The sequence below is a fragment of the Medicago sativa genome, chromosome 4 (genome assembly GCF_051527215.1).
Source record: "Medicago sativa cultivar Bolivia chromosome 4, Bolivia_mono, whole genome shotgun sequence".
In the NCBI taxonomy this organism is placed as follows: domain Eukaryota; kingdom Viridiplantae; phylum Streptophyta; class Magnoliopsida; order Fabales; family Fabaceae; genus Medicago; species Medicago sativa.
The window spans coordinates 31,136,029-31,158,278 of NC_140752.1; the positions used below are offsets into that span (position 1 = coordinate 31,136,029).

Consider the following 22,250-nt stretch of genomic DNA (forward strand, 5'->3'; position numbering starts at 1 on the left):
GCTCATAATACAAATCAGACAAGACTCTAAGACTTAAGAATATCTAAGATATGACTTGAGAAACAAAAATTCTAAGTGAATGCAGAACAATTTCAGCAGAGGTTTGGCACTTGTAAAAATGTTGAGAGTCTTTCGTTCAGCATTACCAAATCTCTAAGTCTTCACTCCTTTATATAGAGGTCTGAAAGAGACGTTGTGAAATTGCCAGCACATCAAAAGAGTTGCTGTTGAAGCTTGATCAATCACCAATGATCTTTTACCTGATATGGTTATTGTCCTATGAAGAACCAATTTGAAATCCATTCCTAATGCGAAGGAACATCTTTGCAGGCATAATTGTTATTCTGGAGCTGTTTTCTTGTCTTGTAGCGTGGACACAAAACAGAGTAGTGGAGAAGGTGGTTGTACAGTTCGTACATTGTACAATGTCAACGCTCTTTGAAGATAAGCTTCCAATGCCTTCAAATCTTCGCCAAAATGACCGTTGCAAAGTTCCACTAGTCTTCTGTATTGCTTTCGAATCCAAAGGACAACCTTAGAAATCTTAATTCTTGAATCTTCAGCTTGTGGTGATTTTCAGCTTCTGATGAGGTTGCTTCTGAACTTACTTCTGATGAACTTCAGCTTCTGATGACGTCATCCATCCTCAGGAGCGCTTTGTCTTCAGGAGCACTTTTGACTTCAGGAGCACTTCTCTTCAGATGCTTTAAGCTTCCGTTAGTTGATTTCTTAGCTCTCATTTGTTCTTCAGAACCTTTATGTGATGTAAAAATTTAACTATGGTCATGTACACTTGAACAAATATTAGCTAGTCCAATTGACAATTTTTAATACCTTGTTATCATCAAAACTCTTTTAAGGTTCATTGTTAAACACATTTTGTTCCAACAAAATCTTCAACAGCAATCTCTTGTTTACTTAAAGATTTTCCCTCACACTTTTCTTTCAGTTTCTGGCAAAGATACTTGAGTTTTCCGTCATAAGTTCTGCAAATGAAGTCAAAGTTCCTAAGTTCTTCTTCATATTCTTTCAGATCCAATAGAGTCTTTTCTTGTTGATTTAATAATTCAACATATTTTTCTTTTAAATCTTTCAACTCATTGGTTATGTGTTCAAAGTGTGTGAAAAACTATTTAAGAGATTCAATAAGTTCATCTCTGGGAATTTTAGAATATACCTCATTTTCATCCTCAGAGTCTGTTTCAGGTTCAACATCTGAAGCCACTGCCCACTAACCCCACAGCTACATTGGCTTCATCCTTATCAGACCCTGACTCACTATCCAAATCTTCCCAGGTGGTCATCAGACTCTGCTTGATATGTCTTCTGAACTTGTTGGATTTGAAAGTTGGTTTCGTGGATTTTTCTTTAGATTTCTCTTTTTGCAGGTTCAGGACAATCAACAATGAAGTGTCCAAGTTTCTTGCAGTTGAAGCAACCTTTTTTATCTTCATTTCTTGATCCTTTGTAACCATTGCTTCTGCTCAAGAACTTCTTGTTCTTACTAGCTAAATACTGAAGTTTGTTAGAGAGCATAACCATTTTATTAACAACAGCAGGGTCTTCATCAGAATCTCTAACAGGGGACTCTTCTTTAGACTCATTTGCTTTGAGAGCTTGTGAATGCTTTCCTTTAGACTTAAGTGCATTAGTCTTTGGCTTTCTAGCAGGTTCTTACTCATTGAGACCAATCTTATGACATCTGAGAGAGCGTATAAGATCTTCAACACTCTGAGTGTTTAGATCCTTAGCTTCCTCAATAACAGTAACTTTAGGTCTCCATCTTGCAGGTAAGCTTCTTAGAATCTTGTTCACATGATCATAAGCTACTTAACTTTTCTTCAGTATCTGATGTCCAAAGACTAGAGTCTGAAACCTTGAGTACATATCCTCAATGCTTTCATCATGAACAACTCATATTGATGAACAAGCATAGTAGCTTTATCTTCTATGGCTTTCTTATTACCTTCATAGTTTGAACACAAATAAGTAAACATAGCTTTATCAGTAGATTTATCACTCATCTTCAAGTACTCCTTATGAGGCAAAGCAGCAACAAGAATGTCTCTGATCTTGTGTTGTTTCTTGTACAGCTTCTTCTAAGCAGGAGTGTGTTTCTTTCTATCAATAGCAGCACCTTCTTCATCTAATACCAAGTCACCAACACCTTCTTCAAGAACATCCCATAGCTCTTCATCTAAACCCATAATGTGACTATACATTTTGGTTTTCCACCAAGAGAAAGTCTCAGGGTCTCCATTGGAGGTTTGTTTGAACCATATGACTTATCTTTAGTACCATAGTCATATGATACAACATTATTACCAGAACTAGAACCTTCAACAGTTGACATGTTTTTCTCAGATCTTTCTCTGTTACACTGTTAAGTGCTAAGACAAACAGAACTGGAGCTCTAGTACCAACTGAATGTGAGAAAAACATAAGAAAGGGGGGGGGGGGGGGGGTAAATTGTGTTAGTTTTTTCTTCTTTTTAAAACTAAGTCCAATATTCAGAGTCTGATAGAGTTCAGAGTCTGGAACAAGGTTCAAAGTCTTATGTAGCAGATAAAGTAGAGAGAGAGAGAGAGAGAAGAGAAAGACACAAATCAATTATACAGGTTCCTTCCACAATCTGGAAGTAGTCTTTTCCCCCCTTACACTTCCAAGGAGAGTTCACTAAAATCAATATCTAATTACAAATGCTCAAGCACAAAAGCAAGAGACTTTAAACTACTTAAGCACAAAAGCAAGAGATTTCCTATTCTCAAGCACACACGCAAGAGACTTCCTATGCTCAAGCACAAAAGCAAGAGACTTCTAAACAAACACAATTACACAGAAAAATGTTTGAGGTTGAACACTTGATATACAATCAGTGTTGTTCACAATTCAAATCAGATACAGACTCTTAAGACTATAGAATTTCTAAGATATGAAAGTTGTTAAGAAATTCTAAGTGAACTTTGATGTGAAATTAATTTCAGCGGAGTTTTGGCACTTGTAAAATTGTTGTGAGTCTTTTACAATCTTCAAGTCTTCACTCCTTTATATAGAGGTGTGAAAGAGACGCTGTTGATTGCCAGCACATCAAAAGAGTCATTGTTAAAGCTTGATAATCACCAATGATCTGTTGCTTGATTTGGTTATTGTCCTAGGAGGGAACAATTTCAAATTCATTCCTTGAATAAAGAATAACCAGCGTAAACACAACCGTTATCTTGTATATTATTGCAGACATGAAGAGTGGGGTAGTAGAGTAGTGGTTGTACAATTATACTATTGTCCTTTTCCTGAGCTCTTCAGTGGATAAGCATCTAATGCTCTCTAATTCCTCTAAAATAGTCTTTGCTCCAGGCTTCTATTCCTTCTGCATTGATGTGAATTCAGAATAATAACTTTTAACTAACTCCAACTTCCAGTCTTCAGACTCTGATGAATTTCAGTTTTTGATGATCTTTAGACTCTCTGATGACGTCAGCTTCTGGCAATCAGCTTCTGATGGTCTTCAAACGCTGTTGGTCTTCAGAATCTGTCTTGCAACATAAGCTTCCTTTTGTAAATTTCATTGCTCTCATTTGTTCTTTTAGAACCAATGCTTGACTTTAAGACTTATAAATTATTGTCTATGGTCCTGCACGCTTGAACAAATATTAACATATCCAATTGACATTTTAATATTTTGTTATCATCAAAACTTAAGGTGGTAATATTAAACACATTTTGTTCCAACAGAATACACAATTTTCAAGACAACATTTCCTTTTATAATTCCTTAACCAATACCCCATGAACCCTTGTTAGCACTTCCCTTATTAGTAATGCAATGCCTTAAGTTTGCTTGCGTAAAAAAATATATTATATAACACTAATAATAGTCACTGAACTAAATATCAATTCAAGTAGTGGGGATTACTGTTAGTTGTTAGACACTAAACTAATAATAGTCATTGAACTAAATATCAATTCAAGTAGTGGGGATTACTGCTGGTTGTTAGACACTAAATAAATTAGGCTTAAACACTTTTTGATCCCTTATCTTTATTGTGGGGTTTATATTGGTCCCTTATTAAAAAAAAAGTGTAGATAGGTCCTTTAATTTATTTAATAGGTACCATGTTAGTCATCACCATGCAAATTCGTGGTTTTGAAATACGAGATCCATGCGAATTTGTTTTGGATCCATCCTCCATACCATTGTTCAATAGTTTTATAAAGGAAGTTGATGAGAAACATCCTGAATATGACATGTTAGCTCAGACGGGAAAGAAGATTAGTTGCAATTTCTAATTTGGGCCGGTGAATTGGGGGGGGGGGGGGGGGGGGGGGGGGGGGGGGGGGGGGGGGGATGAGTTTCAATGAACCTTTATTTTGATTTATAGGGGAATTGGTAAAGTGGAAAAAAGAGATGTTGACTTACATGTCACGTATGCTAAATTAAACATTGTTAGCTTTTTGATGGATGAAAATAACTAATGTGGTACTATTGAACAAATTAACAGACCTATTTGCATCTTTTTTAAATAAGGGACCAATATCAACCATGAAATAAAGATAAGAGACTGAAAAGAAGATTAAGCCAACAAATTAAGGATCTTCGAGTCATATGGTTGATCATCATTCAAGTTAAAAATCATTACGGCTGCAACACTAATGTTACAATTTGAATAAAATACTTATTTTCATTTAAAAACCTATTGGGATTTTGGAATTCCAACAAATTCTTCTATCAGATGCTCAACTATTTTTCTTGATGTAACCTTATCAATCTCATATGCTTTCATCTCATTTTTCAGACCTGAAAGAAAATGAAGGAATTTAGCAGCGAGCGTTGTACTTAATCAGATTTGCCTCTTTGTCTATACATCATCAAAATTAATGATCAAATACATCCTCCGGTCACTACAATAAGTAACAATCAACGTTTTTAATTAAATTCATTTGTTAAATGATGTATGTGTGGTCTATAATAAAGATAATATACATCATTAATTAAATGAATCTAAAATATAGATTTTGGCTTATAACAATGACTAGAAGGTGTCATGTAGGAATACAAATTTAACACTAACCTGGGAAGTGTAAAATTTTGAGTGGCAACCGAGAGGCATTGAAATCGAAAAAAAAGAGTAAACTCTCCAACAGCTTCACGGATTCCGTAGATACTAAAACTTCTCTCTGAACAATTCAATTTATAAAAAAGTGTTCGGAGATTTAAGTCAAATTCCAATAGCAATGTTACATGATTCTATAAAAAAGCACTAACAAGATAAGAGTAGTACTCTTTAACACATTCTATATTATTGGTTAAAATTAACATAACTTCCGTCAAATTTATACGTGATCTACATAATTTAGTGGGACTCATATATATTTCAATAAACAAAAAAGAGTTTGTTAAAAAGTATATTTTTGTGTTGCTAAGATATTTTTCATAGATGTTTGAACTAGAGAAATTTAACTAAAGGGTGTTTCAATACACATTCTACTCACTTGCAGATCTTGCATGCTTTTCAACCCAATTTGATTGAACCAGTAAAAATTTCTGTTTCATCTTAACCGATTACACTCACTTTATGTGGTATTAATAGATGGGAAATGCTAACAAGAGTATTTGAAGATTGATGGTGTTGTGATTGCTTAAGATTGAAGATTAGGGTTATCAAGATAATCTTTTGTAATCATAATAATTTGTACATATTTTTCAACAGTAGTGGAAGTCCTTGATAAAGACGTTTTCTATCAAGACTGAAGGTACCCCGAGTGAGGACGAAAGGGGGAATCACTATAAATTTCGGTTTTCAAAGTAAAAATGAACTCTAAAGATGAAGTGACCTAGCATAAAAGCAAGACTAGTTGCAAAAGGATTCGTGCAAAGAGAAGTCATTAAATTTGATGAAGTATTTGCACCAGTTGCAAGAACGAAAACTATCAAACTAGTAACTGTCATAGCCAACATCAACAGTTACTCATAAGAAAAAAGTTTCTGTGTGTTAATTTGTTTAAACTTCATTGCAAGTGTAAACATTAATATAAACAACTAAGGTCTAGCAGTGGTGATTGGTATGTAGTGCATGTGTTGTAATTTTTATGGTACCGAGTTTGATTCCTACTCATCAAAATTTAAAATTAATATATAAAAGCTAAGGGCAAACCTTAAAGTTCTTTTCATCATTAAAATACCCTGACACGATGATAAGTGCTCGAAGTTTCTCTGCAACTGATATATAATAGATTTCATTAGAAGAATCTAACAATTATTTTGCACATATATGTATAATCACAAGAATCTCCCAAAAAAAATGTATAATCACAAGAATCTGATGGATATTATTCTCTCCGTCCTACAATGAGTAATCCATTTGTGAAAATTAAATTATCTTAAATAAAGAATATTATTCTGAATATTGATTTTTTTTTCCTCAAATGCATCCTTAGTTTGAATACTACTTCCATCATTTTAAATCCAATATCTTCGACTTTTCATTTTTAATAATGATGAATGCAACAATACTCAATAATGAATATACGTAAAAATACAATATATTCTCTTTCATTAATAATCTTTTCTTAATCTGTTTTTGTCATAGTAACTCTCCTTCAACACTTGATCTTGCAACTATATTTTAGATAGATTTACACTAGGCACACACATTAACCTCAACAGCTTATCCTCCAGCTTGTTCTACATCATCAAGTGAATTTTCATCTTCCTTGCCAATAGATTATAAGAACTAACTAATTTATAAAATTTGTGTAAAGAAATTAATTAACAAAATACTATTAACATGCTAGTAACTAATTTGTATTCTATTTTAATCTTGCTTTTTATAAATACCATCAACAAAATACTTGTTAACATGACTCAACAAAGAGATAGTTATCATCACAAAAGAATGATATTCTATTTTGAAAAGCAACATACATTTAATTAGTTCAAGTAGACGTTTTATATAAGACTCACATTTCCTTCAAAAAAAATAATATAAGACTCACATTGGAAAGATGTTATTTCTTGTGCTAGATTCTCTGTGTGAGAGAGAAGCTGTCCGATTGAAATTCCAATACAACTCATGCCAATTTGTGACAATGATCTTGAATCTGTATTTTCTGGTTTATTAAAAGAAAAATAAATATTAATAAGATATAAAAAAAACTCTATGTATTATCTCATAATGCAAACAAAAGACAGTAAAAAAAGTATTTAATGGATATATAATCATTTTTTTTGAAGAATGGATATATAATCATGACCTGCCTCAAATATATATTAAAATCAAAACTTGCTTGCACTTATTTTTTTCCTTCAATCAATAAATTTTCTTTGGCTGTTAAAAAAAAGTACCTCACCATTTCTTAAGCTATATGTGATGTTAATATCACATAATAGAACAATTTTTTTCCCTCATGAGTTAGCTCATTGGTAGGGATATTGTATAATATATGCAGGGGCTGATATTCGAATCCCAGACACCCCACTTATTCACCCTAAAAGGATGAATTTTTAGCCAATAAACTACTTTGTTAAAAAAATAAAAAATTTAATTTTCTTTTTTCTTTCTACTTTTTATCTATTTACTTCTTTCGTCCCTTTTTATAAGACTACTTTACAACAATCACAGGTATTAAAAAAAGTTATTAAAATAATAAATTTGTCTGAAAAATGTGTTACCATTACTAAAATGCGCTTTTTGTATAAATGTATTTAATGTTTTTTTTCATATTCCAAGATAATTAGTAGTATTAATGAGGGTATAGTTGAAAAAAATAATAAATGCATCTAAAAATTTGTAAATAGTCTTATATTTATGGACAATATTTTTTTAAAAAAATAATCTTATAATTAAAAACGGAGAGAGTATATCTAATTTGTTTTCTACTTTGATAATTTTGACATTAGTTAAAGGTCGTTGGAATGTATCTACATTTTATTTAGTTTTCAACTTAAGTGATCTTAATTAGGATCAAAAACTCCTCGGTGACACTCTATTTTTTTGTGGTGGTCGGGGTTCGAACCCCAGACCTTTCATATATTATGCATTATTCATACCAACTGAGTTAAGTTTACGAGGACCTCAGTGATACTCTATGCTACAACACCTGTGCGGTTAGTTGAGTAAACTTTTCCATTAAATATCCACAATGATACTTTAATAAATTTAATTTTTAATTTACATTTAAAAAATTAATTATATTGAACTAACTTTCTTAATCTTCACAAATTTTTATTTTTTAAAGTAAGTTAAAGATTATAATTTCATAAGATGAATAAATAAGAATATGAGATTCAAACAAAGAGATACTCATTTTTTTTTGTGTGTATTTTGTTTTAAGGTGTTGAATAAACACCAATCATATGGTTGTTAAGCCAGGTACAGATTTTGGAGCAAAAATATCCTTACAAGCTAATCTGGACCCATGAAAGTTGCAGGGATAAGATGTTACTGAACATTACTATGTTTTCCCCTTTCACAAGGTGTCGGCAATGCTATCGGTGCATGGTTTTATAATCCAAATCGAATTGAAACACAGTAATGATTTGATAGCGTTAAAATCGCTTTAGGAAAAAATCAATTAATTTAGGTAACTCGGTCGATCCATATTGCGTCAATTATGGTTTGAGAAATGATATTTGTACAATTATTTTATGATAATTTTTGAATAACTCTCTTTCTTATATTCAAAGTGCTTATTCTTTTTCTTTTTTTTTCTCTTTCTATTATTGATGATTATTAAGAAGAGAGAAAAAAAAGTTGTCACAAAAGTTATCACTAAATGATTGAACAACTCTCTCATCATACTCACATGTGCTTATGGTTGAAGGACAAACATGTTGTAATTTTTGGTGAACGACTTTGTACATACTCTCTTCGGTCATATTTATAAGGAAAAAAATGTTTTTTAGATTCACTAAATATCTAATGTATTTGGTCTATATATAGGCCAAATATATTTTTTTTTTGAGAGAATATAGGCCAAATATATTAAATATCGAATGAACTTAAAAAAAAAAAACTTTTTTTGCTTATAAATGTGACGGAGGGAGCCTCGTGAGTATTACTCAGTTGGCAGGGACATGCATTGTTATATGCAGGGCCGTGGTTCGAACCCCGACCACCTCACTTATTCATCTTGAAAAAGGTGAATTCTAACAACTAGGCTACTTGACAAAAAAAAATGTGACAGAGGAAGTTTTTTTTTTTTTTGTTGGTAGTCACGGTTTAAACTTCAGATCTTACATATATTATATATTGTTCCTATCAACTAAGCTAAGTTCACGAGGATACGGATGGAGTATTTTGCTTACTAGCTTACATTTAGTAAAATCTTGCCTATAAAAAATGCAATTATGAACCTGTTTAATATTACGATTTGGTTTTAAAGTTTGTTTTAACACTCTTTCTATCTTTATACGTGTCCCCTCTAGCTTCTTTATTGTCACCATTACACCACTGATCTATTACGTTGATGATTGTTTTTGACAGATACGTTGATGATATTTTGTTGGGTAGTGTTAACTTGTGTCCTTAGGGCACATGTTAAGAAATTCAAAAAAAGAAATATTCTATAAAATTTTGTGCATTCAATTCATTAAAAAATTAAAGATTAAATGTAATACACACGTTCCAATAAAGTATTTCCATATTTGATTCATTAACTTGTGCCTTAAGGGCATAAGTTAACATTTCTCTATTTTGTTAGGTCATATCAAGACACTTGTTATGAACTATTTTTATGACACTTGTCGACACTTGATATGCCACCATGTTGATGATTTTATTTTGCCACTATTACATCACTGATCATTCTCAAGATAAATTTCTTTTTAAATTTCTTAACAATAGCCATAAAGACAACTTATTAGCATTTCTTAGAGGAGAGAAAAAAACTTATTAGCGTTTTTTTTTATTTCATGAAGTTGTTGTTTGTCCTTTGATCAATGAACTTATAACAATTGGGGACTTCATTTGTGTACCAGTCGAAATGTTCTTAAGATTGATCAATCTAATTGTGACGCATGAGTCAATTCAACAATTTTCTCTCTTTCTCTTTGACATATTTTTATGTTTAAAAGAATTGTACTGTCACATGTCACACTTGAATTGATCAATGTCATGTGACGTTATGTTACAAAAGTGCAATCAAACGATTGGTGTGAAAAAATGGAAACTGTGAGTGTGAGCCGAAAGGTTAGATTGAATCTTGACTTATTTGTTTGATGTGATTGTGATTAGTTTGTTCTCCCCCTCTCCCTATCCCTCTCCCTCTCTCCATCCCTCTCCATCTCTTTCTTGTTTTTGTTTACCTTGGGTATTAACAAGTGTTTTTCTTGCACAATGTTCTTAGATATTGACATAGTCTCCCTCCTCCAAGTTCTATCTTTCCTCTCTTACATGATATTTTTGAACTTATTTTTTTTTTAGCTAAAAAAAAAAGTGTTGAGATATACATGATATATATTTGCTAAAATGTGTAATTGAAAATAGGAAAATGTTAACCAATGCCCCGGGGCATTGGTTAAGGAAACAAATATAGTAACTTTTGTATTGGAAATTGTGTAATCAATTTCTAAAAAGTAAAAAAAAATGTTACTTTTAATTCAAATTTTCCTTTTTTAGATTCCTTAACCAGTGCCCCGGGGGCACCGGTTAACAGAACCCTTGAAAATAATAGTCAATGAAATTCTAAATCATGATTAGTTGAGTTTAATTGATGATTAATGAATTGTAACATCTTGTTATATTTATTAATCATCTTTTGAATTGTGTTAATAAAATAATCCCTAATTTTTATAAATTGATAAATACATTTGTACATTATAAAGTGTTAACCAAAATAATCCTTCTATTTGCTTTTATAGTTGGAAACTATGAAGTGACATTTTCTTTTAGGAAATCTATGAAGTGACATGTTAATAGTAAATGTGGTCACTCCACTTTGTTATGACATTAATGTTCTCACACCAAAGAAAAATTTGTCTATGAAATTTTGATCTTTCAATAACTAGTTTGCAAATATAATTGGTACATGCACAATTGCAATTAGTGATAATTTGTCATTGAAATAACCTTAATGTCACAGAAAAATTAGTCACTAATAAGTTAACACTGATTTAGGATCCACATGCAATATAACATGTCTGATTCGTATATCACATCAGGGCCGTTCCTGCGAATATGGAGGCTCGGTTCTAGAAGTGAAATGAGGCCCGTAATAAAATAAAGATGTATTTTTTTTTTAAAAGAACAATGTTCTATTTAAATTTTTTAAAAGATAAATACAAGGAGTCGTATATATGCGGTACACCCAAAGGTGAAAATCACTGCCGTATACATGAGGAACATCAATTCTAATATCCTATCTGATTTTTAATGAGGGGTACTGGGCTATAATTTTTTTTTTGAGGCCCATACCCTAGGGAGGCCCGGTTCTATAGAACTTCTTGCACCCCCTAGGGTCCGGCCCTGTATCACATCATAACCTCTAATTCTAGGAGTTAACAAATATATCATTTTGACGGTCATTTTACATTTTTGAATATGTATTTGCTATTTTGTTGGAACGAGTCAATGACAAGTAAATAGGAACAAACTTTTCCTATGAAAACAAGTTAAAATGAACTTAAGAAGTAATTTTGAAGGTATGATCAATTTAACTTTAGAACACCAAAACATCTCAAAATCAACTATCTATACTTTTGAAATTACTTTTATCTTTCTCATAAACTTGTAACCAAATAAATAAGAAGGAATCTCACAAATGAAATGAGGTGGGGCACATTGGTGAAATATAGATGTGGTGTATATTGTTAGGCATTTTCAGATGAATGCACAAAGCCCTACCACCATCCACAGAGAATATAATATGTATCACATGTATGCCAAACTATGATATGATTTATTAAATTCACATAGGTAAGTAAAAATGAAATACCTTGTCCTTTCCACTTTTTGAAGTCCTTTCTCAGTATATCCCCAACTTGCAGTGAGGATAGGTCGTGCATTTTGTACCTTACTAAAAATAATCACATCATGTAAGTAATTAAACCTAGTAAAAAACAATACAAAGTTTTGCAATATATGTAGTCAAATCTCTATCTCTATATAGTAAATCATTGTAAATTTATTTATCCTAGTTTGATAGACAATAACATGTGCTACAAAACTATTTTGGTAAAGAAATGGTGTGGGACATACATAATTGATAAAGACCATTGCATCCATAACGACCAGCCCCATTGATCAATAATGAAGCCATATACTTATCTTTGGACGTGCAATGTGGGTCCCTCAGATTTGAAGTGTCCAATAGGATGCCAGCTAACTGCAAATCATTTATAACCAAGGAAAAATTCTTGGAACATTAGTTATAAATTTTAAAATAAAAATTCTATTTTAAAAATTGTACATTAACACATTAAAAGAATAAAAAAAAATATAAAAGAAACTAGTGGTGTGAAATTGTAATTAAATATTTAGATATTTAATAAATAATTAATATTTATTGTTGTTATTGTATGAGTTCGATAACTACTTACTAACACATCTCAAAAAGAAGAATAAACAACATACAGTATTAAAAAATTAAAAATTATAAAAGTTTTATATAGATATTAAATTGCATATAGCAGTGTCATATAATTAGATTACTTTGTACAAAAATTGTAAAAATATCTGTATTTTCTTAGAAAAAAAATCTACAAGTTGATATATGTACTAACTTTTTCTTTTAGTGTGAATCGGGTATCCACTCACTCAACTACAAAGAGTCAGAGACTATTTCTTTGACTCGGATAAAACTGTAATGAGTGACAAAATTCTCCCTTAAGAGATTCTGACTCGGATAAAACTGCAATGAGTGACAAAATTCTCCCTTAAGAGATTTAACAATGTAATTCTAAAGTTGGATTTAAACTCAAGACCTATAATTAAGTTAAAAAAATCACTTATAATATCATCTCTTAAGAGATTTAATAGTGCTGCAATTCTAAAGCTAGATTCAAACTTAAGACATCTTATTAAGTTAAAAGAGATCTTTTACGGTATCATCCAAATGCTCTTGGGTATGTACTATCTTTTTCTACTATAAGTGCACTGTTATTAAATTTTTTAATAGAAAAGATCAATGACTAACATAAATTAGATATTTATTAATTAAAAGAGACAATGTCGACATGACTAAATTTTAGGTACCTATCTTTAACAAATTTTTTAAAAGTTGATTCATTTTTTTGGCTTAATTATATACTTTCTTTCTCTCCACTACTAAAAATATAGTCTTTTAATTTATAGCTTTTAAAAAATTTCCCCACTACTAAATTATGATATTTTCTCCACTACTAAAAATATAGTCTTTTGATCTATAGATTTTAAAATAAATTCTCCACTACTAAATTTTCAAATTTTTCTTGCCGACGGTTCAATCATTTTTTAAGCTGGTTCAATTGATTTTAAAAGTGACAGCGTGAGTTAACTCAATGGGTCAATGGGTTCAAACTTTTTAACGTTGATATATATATTCCACTGAACGATATTGGAATAAAAAATTACATATATACTTTACGATTGTCTTCTATGCAGTTTCATTTCTTTAAATTGTTGGATAATTAGCTTATTATTGATGTTGTTATTTTGAAAAATTATCACAAATATTTGTTATATTTTATATGTATATGGAAAAAAAAATCAATTTTTGTGTCATATATCATATACTTAAACAATTCAATGAACTAAAAAGTGATTTTTCGCTTATAATAATTTTGTTTATTATTATTTTATATATATACAAATTTTGTTTGTCATAGATTAGATACATAAGTTGTTCAATGAACCTAAAATGTGATTTTTTACTTATGATAGTGACAGGAAGGAGTATAATTTAAATATACAACAACAACAACCAAGCTTTATCTTGTTGTAACAAAATGTGTTTAACAATGAACCTTAAAGTGTTTTGATGATAACAAGGTATTAAAAATTGACAATTGGACTAGCTAATATTTGTTCAAGTGTACAGGACCATAGTTAAAAATTTACATCACTTAAAGGTTCTGAAGGACAAATGAGAGCTAAGGAATCATGGAAAGGAAGCTTTAAAGCATCTGAAGAGAAGTGCTCCTGAAGACCAAAAGTGCTCCTGAAGAATGATGACGTCATCAGAAGCTGAAAGTCATCAGAAGCTGAAGTTCATCAGAAGCAAGTAGATCAGAAGCAACTTCATCGGAAGCTGAAGCTCATCAGAAGCTGATAATCACCACAAGCTGAAGATTTAAGAATTAACACTTCAAAAGTTGCCTATTGGATTCGAAAGAAATGCATAAGACTAGTGGAACGTTGCAACGGTCATTTTGGTGAAGATTTGAAGGCATTGGAAGCTTATCTTCAAAGAGCGTTGACATTGTACTTTGTACGAACTGTACAACCACCTTCTCCACTACTCTGTTTTGTGTCCACGCTACAAGACGAGAAAACAGCTCCAGAATAACAGATATGCCTACAAAGATGTTCCTTCACAATGGGAATGGATTTCAAATTGGTTCTTCATAGGACAACAACCAAATCAGGCAAAAGACCATTGGTGATTGATCAAACTTCAACAACGACTCTTTTGATGTGCTGGCAATTTCACAACGTCTCTTTCACACCTCTATATAAAGGAGTGAAGACTTAGAGATTTGGCAATGCTGAACGAAAGACTCTCAACATTTTTACAAGTGCCAAACCTCTGCTAAAATTGTTCTGCATTCACTTAGAATTTCTGTTTCTCAAAGTTCTATTCTAGAAATTCTTAAGTCTTAGAGTCTTATCTGATTTGTATTGTGAGCACCTCTGATTGTATATCAAGTGTTCAACTTCAAACATTTTTCTTTGTAATCTTGTTTGTTTAGAAGTCTCTTGCAGTTGTGCTTGAGCATAGAAGTCTCTTGATTGTGTTCTTGAGCATAGGAAGACTCTTGCAAAGTGTGCTTGAGCAAAGGAAGTCTCTTGCTGTGTGCTCGAGCAATTGTAATCAGATATTACATTCTAGTGAACTCTCCTTGGAAGTGCAAGGGGGACAGGACTACTTCCGGTTTGTGGAAGGAACCTGTATAATTGCTTTGTGTCTTTCTTCTCTCTCTCTCTCTCTCTCTCTCTCTCTCTCTCTCTCTCTCTCTCTCTCTCTCTCTCTCTCTGTTTTTATCCGCTGCATTCAGATTCTGATTACCACTTCAGAAGCTGTCTTACTTAGCTTCTAATCAGTGTGTTCAGTTTAGGAGAATCGAAGAATTTTTCAAAACACAATTCAACCCCCCTTCTTGTGTTTTTAACACCTTCAATTGGTATCTAGAGCCTTGGTTCTGTTGATAACACCTAACAGTGTAATAGTCCAAGATCTGAGAAAAAACATGTCTAGTGAATCATCTGTTTCTGGTAATGGATCTGGCCACAACAACAACAATGTTACATATGATAATGGTGACAAGAAATCCAGCGTAGGAAAGATTCCCAAGTTTAACGGAGACCCTGAAGAATTTTCTTGGTGGAAAACTAACTTCTACAACTATGTCATGAGCTTAGACGAAGAACTATGGGACATACTGGAAGAAGGTGTTGGTGATGACTTGGCTCTTGATGAAGAAGGAGCTGATGTTGATAGAAAGAAACATACTCTGCTCAGAAGAAGATTTACAAGAAGCATCATATCATCAGAGGAGCACTTGTCACTGCTATCCCTAAAGCAGAGTACATGAAGATGAGTGACAAGTCAACTGCTAAAGCAATGTTTGCTTCTCTTTGTGCTAACTATGAAGGCAGCAAGAAAGTTAGAGAAGCAAAGGCTCTTTTGCTGGTTCATCAGTATGAGTTGTTCAAAATGAAGGATGATGAAACTATTGAGGAGATGTACTCAAGGTTTCAAACTCTAGTCTCTGGACTACAAATACTGAAGAAGAGTTATGTTGCTTCTGATAATGTGAGCAAGATACTCAGAAGTTTGCCTGCTAAATGGAGACCAAAGGTGACTGCCATTGAGGAAGCTAAAGATTTAAACACTTTAAGTGTTGAAGATCTTGTTAGTTCTCTCAAAGTTCATGAGTTAAGTCTTAATGAACATGATTTTACTAAGAAGAGTAAATCAATAGCACTTCCATCCAAAGGCAAGTCATCAAAAGTTCTCAACGTAGTTGAATCTGAAGAAGAAGAACCATCTGGTTCAGACTCTAAAGAAGATGCTGCTGAGATGGCTATGCTCTCCAACAGACTTCAGTATCTGGCCAAGAAGAATAGAAAGTTTCTGACTAGAAGGGGTAACTCCAGAAGCTCAAAGAGAGAAAATCAGAAGGGTTGCTTCAACTGTAAGAAGCCTGGACATTTCAATGCTGATTGCCCTGATCTTCAGAAGGATAAGTCAAAGGACAAGTCAAAGAAGTCATCTTTCAAACCAAGCAAATTCAAGAAGCAGATTAAGCAGAGTTTAATGGCCACCTAGGATGATTTGGAAAGTGAATCTGGATCTGATAAAGAGGAAGCTGATGAAGGTGCAAAGATAGTTGTTGGGTTAATAGCTACGGCAACTTCAGAAGCTATCATAATCAGACTCTGAAGATGAAAACGAGATATATTCTAAAATTCCCAGAAATGAACTTGTTGAGTCACTTAAAGAACTCCTTACACATTTTGAAGTAAGAACCAATGAGTTGAAGGATTTGAAAGAAAAATATGTTGATTTAATGAAACAACAAAAATCAACTCTATTGGATCTGAAGGCTTCTGAAGAAGGACTTAGAGGCTTTGACTTCATTTGTAAAACTTATGAAGATAAGCTCAGGTTCTTATGTCAGAAGCTACAAGAAAAGTGTAATGAAAAACCTTTAAGCAACCATGAAATTGCTCTTGAAGATTTTATCATGTCTGGTATTGACAGAAGCGGAGTTGCTTCAATGATTTACAACATTTACAGAAACAATGGCAAAGGGATTGGTTTTTCAGGAGGGAAACCTAATGAAATCAGTCTCAAAGCATGTTGTGAATGCATCAAGGAAGGATTGAAAACCTTCTTTGTACCTGAAGTTGCTGAGTTGGAAACTGTTGTTCAATCATAACCTGAAGCTTCTAGCTCTAAGGCTAAGATTACTTCAAAGCCAAAGAACTCCAAGCCAAAGGCTATGATCAACTCTGATTCCAAGACTTCAAAGATCAGGATTCTAAAGAGATTAGAACCTGTTCCTCATAGTCTGGTGAAACCAAAATCTGAGGTTCTGAAGTCTAAGTCTCAGAAGAAGACAGTTACTGCTCCTGAAGTACCAAAACCAAAGGTTGTTAAACCTAAGGCGATGGTTAATCAGAAGCAACCCAACACATAGCACAAGGTACAAGAAGTGAAAAGTAAAACTTCTAGTACTAACCTGAGAGGACCCATAAGACAATGGGTACCTAAATCTAAAAATGTCAATGTTGCAGGTATGTCTAAGAGCAAAGGAGAAACAAAGATCATGGTACCTAGACAGCGGTTGCTCAAGACACATGACAGGAGAGAAGTCAATGTTCCTCAACCTAACAATGAAAGAAGGAGGAAGTTTGAAATTTGGAGGCAACCAGTCTGGAAAGATCTTTGATACAGGAACTATTGGTAATTCCTCTACCTCAATTAATAATGTATGGTTGGTAGATGGTCTTGAACATAACCTTTTGAGCATTAGTCAATTTTGTGACAATGGTTATGATGTGTTATTTGAGAAAGCCAACTGTACTGTAATCAACAAGGAAGACAAATCCATTGTGTTCAAGGGAAAGAGAGTTGATAATGTCTACAAAATCAATTTTTCTGAACTGGCTGATCAGAAGGTGATTTGCCTTCTATCAGTGAATGATAAGAAATGGATGTGGCACAGAAGGTTAGGACATGCTAACTGGAGATTAATCTCTAAGCTTAGTAAGTTACAACTTGTCAAAGGCCTTCCAGACATTGACTATCATTCAGATGCACTTTGTGGTGCATGCTAGAAAGGGAAGATTGTGAAATCATCTTTTAAAACAAAAGACATTGTTTCAACCTCCAGACCCTTAGAACTACTTCATATTGATTTATTTGGACCATTTAACACTGCATCCTTATATGGAAGTAGATATGGATTGGTTATTGTTGATGATTACAGCAGATGTACCTGGGTAAAATTCCTGAAGAGTAAAGATGTTGCTTGTGATGTATTCAGTAGTTTCTGCACTCAAATTCAATCAGAAGTGATCATGGTGGAGAGTTTGAAAATGAGTCATTTGAAGCTTTTTGTGAAAAACATGGAATTGTCCATGAATTCTCTTCTCCTAGAACTCCACAACAAAATGGGGTTGTAGAAAGAAAGAATAGAACCTTACAAGAAATGGCCAGAACCATGATCCATGAAAACAATTTAGCAAAGCATTTTTGGGCAGAAGCAGTGAATACAACATGTTTTGTCCAGAACAGGATCTATATTAGACCTATTTTGGAGAAAACAGCATATGAACTCTTTAAAGGAAGAAGACCCAATATCTCTTACTTTCATCAATTTGGATGTACTTGTCACATTCTGAATAACAAGCTCTACCCAAAGAAATTTGATGCCAAGGCCCAAAGAGGAATCTTTTTAGGTTACTCTGAAAGGTCAAAGGCATACAGAGTGTATAATTCAGAGACACTCTATTGAAGAATCTATGCACGTTAAATTTGATGACAAAGAGCCTGGGAGTAAAACTCTAGAGCAAGATGAAAGTTTTGCAGAGATACAGGTTCCTGAAGATACTCCATAACCTGGTCAGATAGCTGAATCTGAAGATAGTCCAGAAGCTGAACCCACTTCAAAAGCTCAAGATGAAGCTGCTTCTGATGAAGCACAAGATGGCTCACATCAAGCAGATCCTCCCAGAAACACTTTCAAGCACAAATCTTCACATCCTGAGGAGCTAATCATTGGAAACAAAGATAGTCCAAGAAGAACAAGATCATATTTCAGACAAGGAGAGTCTATGATTGGACTAATATCAATGATTGAACCTACAACAGTTGATGAAACACTTTCAGATGATGGATGGATCTTAGCTATGCAAGAAGAGTTGAATCAATTTCAAAGAAATGATGTATGGGATCTGGTACCCAAACCTCAGCATAAGAACATTATTGGAACAAAATGGGTATTCAGAAACAAGTTGAATGAGCAAGGAGAAGTAACAAGAAACAAAGCAAGACTTGTTGCACAAAGTTATAGTCAACAAGAAGGCATTGACTATACTGAAACATTTGCTCTAGTTGCAAGATTGGAAGCAATCTGTTGGATATTTGTATGTTGGCTTCACTTTTGCCTAAAACAAATATTCAAGTGTGATGTTGGATACGATGTTCCAACATCCTGACAAGGTTCAGTGTGACCTGGTCAAGTGCCTTGATTTACGCACGCGTTTTCTATTTAAGGAATCCATGCATTTATTCTTGTTGGTCAAGCTGCGTGTTTTTATGAGAAGATCAGAACAGATGTGATTTCCTATGGGAATGGTAATGACTTAGGAAAGTGTTTTTAAGGTGATGATAATGTGACTTTTAATGTGCCTACTTTTTAGGAGTTTCCTTATCCGGCCATGTTGATTGAGTAATGAGTCACCGGTTTGATCTGAAGCCTGATTGAGTTGATGACGCGTTTTGCTTCAGTATATAAAGGAGGCTGCAAGACCTGAAGATTTATTCAAGACATCATTTTTACAAAATAGAGTTTATTTAGGTTTTGAGTCTTTTTATTGTGAGCCTTTCGTGTATCATTTTGATGCATGCTTAGGACTGTGCTTTGAGTTGTAATTTGTTCACTCCTCTGAAGCTTTTAAGCAAAGAGGTAGGTAGATTGTGTACTACACCGAAGTTGTGAAACAAGGTGTTAGTTGTTGTGTTTTGAAGGTAACTTCATATTTGATTGAGTCTGTAATTTGGGAATCACAGGGGATTGTGATCTGTTGTAAGGGAGTGAGATGGGATCTCAGATCTAGGAGTTCCTAGGTTGAAGTCTTGTTGGGGTAGGTGAGAGCTAGAGAATAAGGACTACACTAGTGGATTTCCTTCCTGGCTTGGTAGCCCCCAGAGTAGGTGACGTTGCACCGAACTGGGTTAACAATTCTCTTGTGCCTTTTATTTTTATGTTCTTTATTTTCCTTTTATTTTATGTCCACTGCTAGCACGATGTTCTAAACATCTCATTCAACATTAGTAATCTGTGCCGAGTGTTGGAACATCTCGTAGAACATTCTGTTGCTAGCCAGCCTGAATTTCAATTGGCATCGGAGTAGGCACCCTGCTTATTTTAGGGTGAGATCCAGAGCAGATACTTTCTGGCATTATGGACAAGGAAGGAGGATTTGTGAACAGACCACCTTTGTTGGATGGATCCAACTATGATAATTGGAAATCACGCATGAGTGCTTTCCTCAAATCCATAGATAGCAGGACATGAAAAACAGTTCTGAAGGGTTGGGAACATCCTGTTGTGCTTGACAAAGATGGAAACAATATAGCTGATCTGAAACCAGAAGTAGAGTGGTCCAAGGAAGAAGATGAATTTGCTCTTGAAAACTCTAAGGCTTTGAACGCTTTATTCCATGGAGTGGACAAGAACATGTTCAGATTGATCAAGCAATGCACTGTGGCTAAAGATGCTTGGGAAATTTTCAAAACTACACATGAAGGTACATCTAAAGTGAAAATGTTAAAGCTTCAACTTATGGCTACCAAGTTTGAAAATCTAAAAACGATGGAGGATGAGAACATACATGATTATTACTTGAACATTCTTGATTTTGCTAACTCTTTTGACTCACTTGGAGAGAAAATTTCTAATGAAAAGCTTGTTAGAAAAATTCTCAGATCTCTATCTAAGAGATTTGATATGAAGGTGATTGCGATTGAAGAAGCACAAGACATCTCCAGTATGAAGGTTGATGAGCTAATAGGATCACTTCAAACTTTTGAATTAGCTAATGGTTTTAAGAAGAAAAACATAGCTTTCGTTTCTAACACCGATAAGGAAGTTCAATGTTCTGAATGTGAAGGATATGGTCATATAAAAACGGAGTGTGCTACTTTTCTCAAAAAACAAAAGAAAGGTTTGATTGCTGATTGGTCGGATGAAGATATTTCAGAAAGATTTAATGAAGGTAAGTTCACTAAGAAGGTGACTGCTTTTACTGGTAGAGTCTTTTCTGACACTGAGTCATGTGATGAAGAATTGGCTTACGATGACTTAGCCACTTCTTATAAGGATTTGCATGTTAGAAGTGTAGAAATATGCAAAATGTTAGGGGAACAAAAGAAGATCAATAGTGAACTGCTTACAGAAAGGAGTAGTCATCTAATAAGGATTTCAGAACTCAATGATGAGGTAACTTCTCTAAACTCACAACTTGAACATGTCAAGAAGCAAGTTGAATTGATGACAAGTGGTTCCATAATTATGGAAGAAGTGACTGAAAGTCAAGATAAAAGGAAGGCAAATGGTGTATGTTTTGAATATAAACCCCTAAATCAAAAGCAGCGCAACAGAAAGTCTGGATATGCATTAGAAGATCATAGGATGATCAGAAAGGAAGAACATGTCAAAGGTGTCAAGGTTATTGATTCTTCAGGAACAGATGTTGCTGGCAAGACAATGTTGAAGCATTCTCAAGGACATCAAAATGACAAAAAGACAACTCGTCCTTGGATCTGTCACCACTGTAAAAGAAAAGGACACATAAGACCTTTCTGTTATAAATTGTATGGATATCCTCAGTCTCATGTTCAACCAAAGGTCAGTGGTATGTTTGCGCAAGCTAGGAAAGAATGGAGACCCAAAACTCCAAATGTAAGTTCTTCTATGACTTCCTCTGCATCAATTAGTGTTCCACCTGTTTTGACTAAGTCTGGCAACTTAGGCCAGTCTAGTTTGAATGTTGCTGATGCTGATAATACTATTGAGAAATGTGTGTTTGTGTCTGCTTGTAAAACTGCTATTGCACCGGATGTTGCGTCAGATGTTACAACATCCCTGGTTCAACCTGATCAAATAAAGTTTGTGGCTGAGTCAGCATCTGATAATGAAAGATCTCAAAGCAAGAATATTTCTGATCATGAGGATGGTAATACTGTGACTGTTGGTGATGAGAAGGATGGATCAGAGAGTGGTGATCAAAGTGTGTGGACTTTTCTGATTAGCTTGTCAGAATTTATGGCTACAAAGGGGGAGTAGATGTTTACTTATGTTCTTCTGTAAATGCCCGTGAAGT

General features: G+C 33.6%; 1 protein-coding gene across 2 annotated transcripts in view; it reads right to left on the reverse strand.

The window, feature by feature from the left end:
- Positions 1 to 4,560: 4,560 nt before the first annotated feature.
- LOC146927760 (uncharacterized) overlaps positions 4,561 to 22,250 on the reverse strand; it is a 31,776-nt gene continuing 14,086 nt past the window's right edge. For both annotated transcript variants that reach the window (XM_085700976.1, XM_085700977.1), the window contains 6 exons: positions 12,195 to 12,321; positions 11,932 to 12,012; positions 6,994 to 7,107; positions 6,153 to 6,217; positions 5,070 to 5,175; positions 4,561 to 4,795 (listed from right to left, as the gene is read on the reverse strand). In XM_085700976.1, the coding sequence (XP_085557102.1) occupies positions 4,692 to 4,795; positions 5,070 to 5,175; positions 6,153 to 6,217; positions 6,994 to 7,107; positions 11,932 to 12,012; positions 12,195 to 12,321 (597 nt within the window). In that variant the 3' untranslated portion in view covers positions 4,561 to 4,691. The remainder of the gene's footprint in view (positions 4,796 to 5,069; positions 5,176 to 6,152; positions 6,218 to 6,993; positions 7,108 to 11,931; positions 12,013 to 12,194; positions 12,322 to 22,250) is intronic.